Below are 8,468 nucleotides of genomic sequence, written 5' to 3' on the forward strand. Positions count from 1 at the left end.
CATGGACGGGCCCTTATTCCACAGAAACGGCACCAAGGCAGACGGTACGATACAGCACCCTCACCCTGTAGTGCTCTCCAACGGGCCTCTGATGAGGGCCAATGCGGTTCTGTTTGGTTCTGCACACATTCTCAATGTTGTTCTGCATGTTGGGTTGACTAAGGCAGCCAGTTATCGCTGGATACTGACGTTGGTCCGCTGATGTTCTTTGCCATTGTTCTAAAGTGTTCTCTCTTGTAATATGTGTTCTATAGACGCTGATTTAGACAGTTAGCCCTCAGTACGTAGAAACACAAGTGTTGGAGATGGTTTACAATAGTCTGGAGTGTTCTTTAATGTTCCTCAGTAATGTTCTCTTGTGTGGTTCTGTGTGCTGTACAGACTCTGATTTGGACAGTGAGTCAGTAGATGGCCAGTGTTCTGTAATGTTGTCTAATGTCCTTTTGTGTGTGTGTGTGTGTGGTGTGTGTGGGTGTGTGTGTGTGTGTGTGTGGTGTGTGTGGGTGTGTGTATGTGTGTGCGTGGTGTGTGTGTGTGTGTGTGTGTGTGTAGACTCTGACTCAGACAGTGAGCTCTCAGCAGATGAGCACAGCAGCTCCTACGCGTCCTCACACTCCTCAGACAGTGACGACGACGATGATGTCATCAAGCCCAAGTGGAACAACGAGAGACAACCGCTGCACAGCACTCCAAAAGGTAAACACACACACACACACACACACACACACACACACACACACACACACACACACACACACACACACACACACACACACACACACACACACACACCACACACACACACACACACACACACACACACACACACACACCCCCCCCCCCCCCCCCCATACCTACTCACCCACTGAAGTGCATACTCACCCACTACATACCTAATCACCCACTGAAGTGCATACTCACCCACTGGTGCATACCTGCATACTAACTGTGCCTGTATTCTTTCTCCCGTGATCTGCAGTGGAGACGGTAGCCAATCACGTGAAGCCTTACTGGCCTGCAGACGGCACCACGGCCAGTGACAGTGAGGATCTGTGCGGGGCGGGCGAGAGGCTGAGGGTGGAGACCAAGGTCAACGTGGAGCTGCACCCTGAGAACAAGCTGAACCACACACATGCGTCCGAGACACCATCACCACCACTACCACCGCCGCCACCGGACAAAGAGAACGCAGCCAGGGAGATCAGCAGTCCTACGCCAACGTCCACCCCCAACACCCCCACCCCCACCCCCACCCCCACCCAGTCCAACAGCAACAACCAGCCAGAGCAACGCAAAGGTGAGGAGGCGGGACGTTACTATGGCAACACTACCTACCTGTCAATTGTCAACTTGACATGCCAATGTAGTGTATTGAACTAAAATAGGAAGGAGGGAGGGATGGATAGGGAGAGAGGGAGGGAGGGAGGAAAGAGGAGAGGGAGGGAGAGAGGGAGGGAGGGAGGGAGGAAAGAGAAGAGGGAGAGAGGGAGGGAGGGAGGAAAGAGGAGAGGGAGGGAGAGAGGGAGGGAGGGAGGAAAGAGAAGAGGGAGAGAGGGAGGGAGGTGAGGAAAGAGGGAGGGAGGGAGGGGAGGAAAGAGGAGAGGGAGGTGAGGAGAGAGGGTGGCTGAATCTGGACTTCAGTTCTAAACTGGTCAGTCCCGTTGAGGCTAAAGTCCAGTTTAAAGTTGTTGTATTGTTGTTGGTGTTGTTGTTGTTGGTGTTGTTGTTGTTGTTGTTGTTGTTGGTGTTGTTGTTGTTGTTGTTGGTGTTGTTGTTGTTGTTGTTGTTGGTGTTGTTGTAGTTTAAAAAGGTAAACATCTTGTATCATCATTTTGTCTGGGTTCTCCTGTGCTTCTTCCAGGGATCCTGAAGAACAAGATCTCGTACCCCCCGCCGCTCTCGGATAAGAACATGAAGAACCGTCTGAGGGAGAAGCTGTCCGACTACAACCCGCCCACCATCTCCTCTCGTTCACCGTCCGTGGTCTCCGTCACCGGGGGCAACAACGCGCTCGGCAAGCCCGCCCAGCGGCCCGTCCCACCGCCCCGAGAGACGCCGCAGCAGAACGGAGTGTCCATTAACCTCCGCACCACGGTCAACGGGGGCAACCACTCCGACTCTGAGTGAGTTCACACACACACACACACACACAGATACACAAATACACACACACACACAGATACACAAATACACACACACACACACACACACACACAGATACACAAATACACACACACACACACACACACACACACACACACACAGATACACAAATACACACACACACACACACACACACACACACACACACACACACACACAGATACACAAATACACACACACACACACACACACACACACACACACAGATACACAAATACACACACACACACACATACACAAGTACACACACACACACACACACACACACACAGATACACAAATACACACACACACACACACCCCTCCTCCCCTCCCCTCTGTTAGTGTATGTTGCATGTGGTCACACTGTGTTTGCCTGGCCTGAGCACAATTCTCCTAACCTGCATGTCTTCCCCTCAACCCCTCTCTCCCTCCCTCTCTCCCTGGCTCCCTCCCTCCCTCTCTCCCTCTCTCTCTTCCTCAACCTCTCTCCCTCTCTCTCTCTCTCTCCCCTCAACCCCTCTCTCTCTCCCTCTCTCCCTGGCTCCCTCCTTCCCTCTCTCTCTCCCTCTCCCCTCCCCCTCACTTCCTTAACCCCTCTCTCTCTCCATCCCTCTCCCTTTATCCCTCCCTTTTCCTTTCCCTACTCTCTCTCTCCCCACCCCTCCTCTCCTCTCCCCCATTCTCTTTATCTCTCTCTCTTCTCTCCTCTCCCCCGTTCTCTTTATCTCTCTCTCTCTTCTCTCCTCTCCCCTGTTCTCTCTATCCTCTCTCTGTTCCTTTGCCCTTCCTCTCTCTCTCTCTCTCCCTCTCTCTCCTCCCCTCCACTCCCTCTGCTGTTCTGCATCCCCCCCCCTCCATGCACCCCCCCCTCTCTCCCTCTCTCTCAGTGGCAGTAATGAAACATCCATCTGACCCAGCAGGATGGTGAAGGATCCAGCGCCCCTCTGAAGGGTTATCTGCCCCCCTGCCCCAGAGAGGGCAAGAGGGTTACAGGGGGAAAGATGGAGCTCTGGAAGGAAAGAAAAACATCTGGGATTACCTAGGATGACCTCCGACCTTTCAACCTTGACCCTCTAACCCCTGAGCATCTCTCCTTCTGGAGATCAGTATTACTGCCATCGGCCGTCTGCTGGATAAAGGGAATGTTCTAGACTTAGTCCAGACAGGATGGGGAGCCCTGTGCCAAAAACTGATGGGAGAGGATGGAAAACTACATCCCCCATAATGCCGCATTTCTTCCTGTTCTGTTTGCACACAGGAAACCATTTGACTCTAAATATGTGGATGTGTGCGGTGAATGAGGTTGAGACAGGACAATAAATCTACTTCTCAGTCACACAAATGTATGTACACACACCTACACAAACACACACACACACACTTACAGAGGCCTTAATTGTCAAAGCAAAAAAAAAAAAAAAAAAAAGACATTGAATGTTCTATGAACTGTCCAGAGCTTCACAAAGTGTTCTCTTAAAGAGGCTTCGTGCCTGATGCCCGTTGGCCTGTATGTATCGTGTAGATAAGAAGAGGAAAAGAGTTTATTTTGGACACGAGCTGATTGAAAAGAGTCTGCAATCCTATTTGTACATGTCAATGCTGATGTGGGGTTTTGTAACAAACCACTGCTTGTCTGATTTCTCCAATGAAGGGGTGTAATTCTGATGGGGATGGGGGGGGGGGGCTCATCAGCTCTTTTAGTGCCTTTACTCCAGCTTGTCTTACCGGGGGGGTGGTGGGGGGGGGGGGGGGGTTGCTACCGAAAGCCTTACGACCTTTGATCTTCTGGATTTTTCTCTCTTCTCTCTCTTTCTCTCTCTCTCTGTATCTTTTTCTTTTCTCTCCTGAAATACAAAAGGGTTATAAATATATAGATGGATAGATATATCTTACTCTCTTGTTTACATTCTTTGGTTCGCAGTTTTCTACTTCTGACTGGTTTTCTTTCTGAATTGACAACACACTCCACACACTCCAACTGCTTGCCATAGTCTTCTCTCTTTCTCTCTCCAAGTCTCAATTCTGTCTGTCTCTCCACACCCCCCCTCTCTCCCGTTCTCTGTCTTTCTCTCTCTCGCCCCATGTCTCAATTCCGTCCAAATCTCTTTCTCTTTCTCTCTCCATCCATATCTCCCTTTCGTTCTTTCTCTCTCTTTCTCCCTCCCTCCTCTCTACAGTAATGCTGTACTGGTTGTCTTTCTCTCTCTCTTTCTCCCTCCCTCCTCTCTACAGTAATGCTGTACTGGTTGTTTGGTCCTCCTGCCTGCAGGGGGCGTCCTCGTCCACTCCACCACTGACTCCTCACAACCAGACACTGGAACGCTGTTGTACAATATGTATATTTATTTTGTATGGATTTCAAACACTGGAAATGACATGATTGTGACTGTAAAATTAAAAAACACTTTTGAGTTTTTAAACTGTTTAAATTGTTTAATTTGTGGGGGGGGGGGGGGCACCAGAAGATTTCTGTAACACCACTCAAAAGTTGATGTAAATTTTTGAAGGGTTCTGAAGAGAATGGAAGCAAGTGCTCACACACACACACACACACACACACACACAGAGAGATTGGGAAAGAGAGAGAGAAAGAAGGAGAAAGATAGCCTGGCGGGCCATCCTATATCATTGACATGTATAGTCTGGCATCGAATCATTCACCTCGCTTAATCCAAGGGGCGGGCAGAGAATTGTCTTTCAAACTGCCTAGGCATGCAATAGGCCAGCGCTACGACCATATCCGGTCGGCAAAACGGCAAATACATCCTTCTTCGAAAGGAATGACTTAAGTGCATTGTGTTGATATACTTTCAAAGAAAAGCACAAGTCCAACTCCTCCAAAGTTGACGCCAACGCCGATTCAAACAACCGCTCTTCATTTGCCATAGCCACCTTCCTTGTTGTTCACCGTCGCAGGATGTCGTTATCCTGTTAAGCCCGCCTTAAGACTCTCTAACAAAATAGAGCGCTGTGATTGGCCGTCATCCACGGTGTTAAGCCAATAGAAATTCCTATGGTTCGATACTAGACGTACAAGCTGAGCAAATTAATTTGCCGCCGCTAGGGTGCGTCTAGATTTCTAGGCTAGGAGAAAGATATTTCCCCATATTCCCAGAAAGTAGCTAACTATGGACAGGTCCCATAAGTGTGTGTGTGTTTGAGTGTGTGTGCGTATGGGCGTGTGTGTGTGTTTGAGTGTGTGTGCGTATGGGCATGTGTGTATGAGTTTGTGCAGTGCCCTATTGCATCCCTACTGTATGGAGCAGGAGGAGTGTGTGGGTGTATAATGAGATCTGTGAAAGTGTGTGTGTCCGGACATGTCTGCTTAATGTGTTCTGTCTAGATACAGTATACCTGTGTGTGCCACAGCTTTTGGGTTGCTTTGTGTGTGTGTGTGTATGTGTGTGTCTTGAATTTCCCCTTGGGGATCAATAAAGTATCTATCTATCTATCTATCTATCTATCTATCTATCTGTGTGTGTGTTTGTGTGTGTGTGTGTCTGTGTGTGTGTGTGTGTCTGTGTGTGTACAGTACATATGTGCATGTCTGTGTGTGTGTCTGTGTGTGTATCTGTGTGTGTGTGTGTGTATGTACGTGCATGCCTGTGTGTGTGTGTGTATCTGTGTGTGTGTGTGTGTGTGTGAAAATCCCTGTCTTTTTGTGCCTGGCACTGTTCAGGCAACATCCCAGCCCACTGGCCCAGACAGACAGACTGTACTCAGAGCTTAATCTTTGCACAAAAGTGTGTGTGTGTGAGTGTGTGTGTATGAGTGTGTGTGTGTGTGTGTGTGTGTGTGTGTATTGAAAAAGGTTAGCACATGAAAGAGAAACACTTGACCTCAGCAGATTGCCCATTTAATGCCAATCCTATCCTACCACCCACTCTCTCACACACACACACACACACACACACAGCAGTCTGTCACACTGTCTGGGTGGCAGGAATGGTCGCAGTGCTTTCATGCAGTGTGTGTCCAGCGTTCATGTGTGAAGTCTCCGGTGAAAGACCCTTTTTCTTAATTAGCCACACACACACACACGCTATGGGACTGAGTAGCCATGTGCAAGTGCATGAGGTTTCTTTAAGTGTCAGAATAAGTGGTATTTTAGAGTGTGTGTGTGTGTGTAAAGTATGTGTGTCATTTGTGTTTGAAAGGCTGGTATTTCAGTAGTTCTATAAGTGACTTCAACTCGTCACCAGTCTGTATGAACGGGATGTATTTGAGTATGTGTCAGGGCCTAATGTGTGAGCATGTGTGTGTATGTGTGTGTGTGTGTGTGTATGTGTGTGCGAGCATGTGTGTGTGAGCATGTGTGTATGTGTGTGTGTGTGTGTGTGTGTGTGTATATATATATATGTGTGTGTGTGTGTGTGTGTGTACAGTATGTGTGTGAGCATGTGTGTGTGTGTGAGTGTGTACAGTATGTGTGTGAGCATGTGTGTGTGTGTGTGAGTGAGTGACCATCTCACGCTGGGCATGGCCTCTTGTTACCCGTGTTTGCGCAAGAGCACAGCTGTACATGTTCATGGAGAACTACATCCTCAAACTCTTCATTCTCCGCCTCCAGCTTCTGCTTCTCCACCCTGCTCTCCACAATGATACAGGCCGCCTCCAGCTTCTGCTTCTCCACCCTACTCTCTGCAGTGACACAGGCCGACTCCACCTTAATTTGTATTCACACCTCAGTGGACACACATATGATCGACCGAGACCCTGTAAAACTACCCCTGAGTAGAGTTCCTACTACCCCCCTGAGTAGAGTTCCTGCAGTGGAACCACCTTATAGACAGGAGTCCCTCTGATGCGGGGCATTGACAGGGCGGGGGGGATTACATGGGCAGGTAGCTTGGCTAATGGAGGATAATGAGCCCAAAGGGGCATTCCTCCATGTGCGTCAACACTGCGCTAACATCTATAGGGGCATATGTCAGTGGCCTGGAGACCGCTCTCGTCTGCGCTGCATTCAGGGCGGCGGTAAACTTTAGTCGTGCCGGCTCACGTTACGCGCTGGCTCGGGACGCCCGTCACCACGGCGACTACAGACCCTCCTTCATGTCACCGCTCTGTCTGTATCCTGGCTACGGGGCTGGGACTCGGAGGAGCGTGATTGGGTGTAGATATCGCCAGGGTAGCAGAGCCGCAAACACGGGTAACAAGAGGCCATGCCAAGCGTGAGATGGTCACACACACACACACACACACACACACACAGACAGTGGCTGTAGGGAGCAGGATCAGATAGGCGGGTATGTCATCCGTCATCACGGCTTTCTCCCTGTGATCCTGTGTCTTATTGCTCCGGTGTGCCTGAACGAAGAAAAGGCTGCCGTTTTAGCCATTGTTGCTCCGTAGGAAAGGATATCAGCCGTTTCTTCTTTAACCATGAAAGACATTCCTTAAACCTGAGCCAACGGCAAGGGACTACGGTTCTTTGGCAACACGTTCAGTCAGGATGGATGTCTTTATTAGGCTTCTGATGTACACTACTGCAGCAGTGGAAAGGAACGAAGAAACCCAAGAGCTCCACTTATTCATTTGGAGTTTATTTTTGTAAAAGGAATGTAGCCTGAAGCGTATTCATCCCGTATCAAATTATAAAATATTATTTCAAATGCTTCTGAAAGACAACTGTAGTCACTTGAGGCTCTGAGACCCGAGTCTGCCTGAAGGTTCTACTGAGACCTTATTCTAGTTTGCCATCGATTTCATGCAGCCCTGGAAAGAAACAGACTGACCTTATTGCAGAGAAGAAGATGAAATGTCCGAGGGAGTGAGTAAAAGAGAGAGAGAGAGAGTGTGTGTGTGTTTGTGTGTGTGTGTGAAGTGGTCAGTAGTGGAGTGTGTGTGTGTCTGGTTGTCCTTACTTGTGCAATGACAATAAAGTTGAATCTAATCTAATCTAATCTAAATGTTTTTTGTTCGATCTGATTCTGTAGTCTGCTGTTGGGTTTTTTTTCACATCAAGATCCTACAGATCAGCCCTGTGCAGTATGCTTCCTATAGATCAGCCCTGTGTAGTACGCATTCTACAGACCAACCTTGAGTAGTACCCATCATACTGATTAGTACACATCCTACAGACTAGCCCTGTGTAGCATGCATCCTACTGACTAGTACACATCCTACAGACTAGCCCTGTGTAGTATGCATCCTACTGACTAGTGTACATCCTACAGACCAACCCTACAAAGTATGCATCCTACTGACAAGTACGCATACTACAGACTCTATAGACCACTCTATAGACCAGCTCTGTTGTGTCCTAGTGTTTCCTTTAAAGGCCTCCAGAGGATGTAGGTTTTCAATTACGATTATATTTA

At 48.7% G+C, this 8,468-nt stretch overlaps 1 protein-coding gene across 1 annotated transcript in view; it reads left to right on the forward strand.

Annotated features, from left to right (window-relative positions):
* celsr1a (cadherin EGF LAG seven-pass G-type receptor 1a) overlaps window positions 1-3,869 on the forward strand; it is a 126,558-nt gene extending 122,689 nt beyond the window's left edge. The window contains exons 32-36 of the mRNA XM_076297153.1: window positions 1-44; window positions 553-696; window positions 980-1,297; window positions 1,862-2,123; window positions 3,063-3,869. The exon at window positions 1-44 is cut by the window's left edge and continues 60 nt beyond it. Coding sequence (XP_076153268.1) covers window positions 1-44; window positions 553-696; window positions 980-1,297; window positions 1,862-2,123; window positions 3,063-3,093 — 799 coding nt within the window. The 3' untranslated portion in view covers window positions 3,094-3,869. The remainder of the gene's footprint in view (window positions 45-552; window positions 697-979; window positions 1,298-1,861; window positions 2,124-3,062) is intronic.
* Window positions 3,870-8,468: the final 4,599 nt, after the last annotated feature.

The sequence above is a fragment of the Alosa pseudoharengus genome, unplaced genomic scaffold (genome assembly GCF_046254945.1).
Source record: "Alosa pseudoharengus isolate Yale_2024_CS ecotype anadromous, Long Island Sound unplaced genomic scaffold, YU_APseudo_1.1 YU_APseudo_1.1_scf_20, whole genome shotgun sequence".
Taxonomy (NCBI): domain Eukaryota; kingdom Metazoa; phylum Chordata; class Actinopteri; order Clupeiformes; family Clupeidae; genus Alosa; species Alosa pseudoharengus.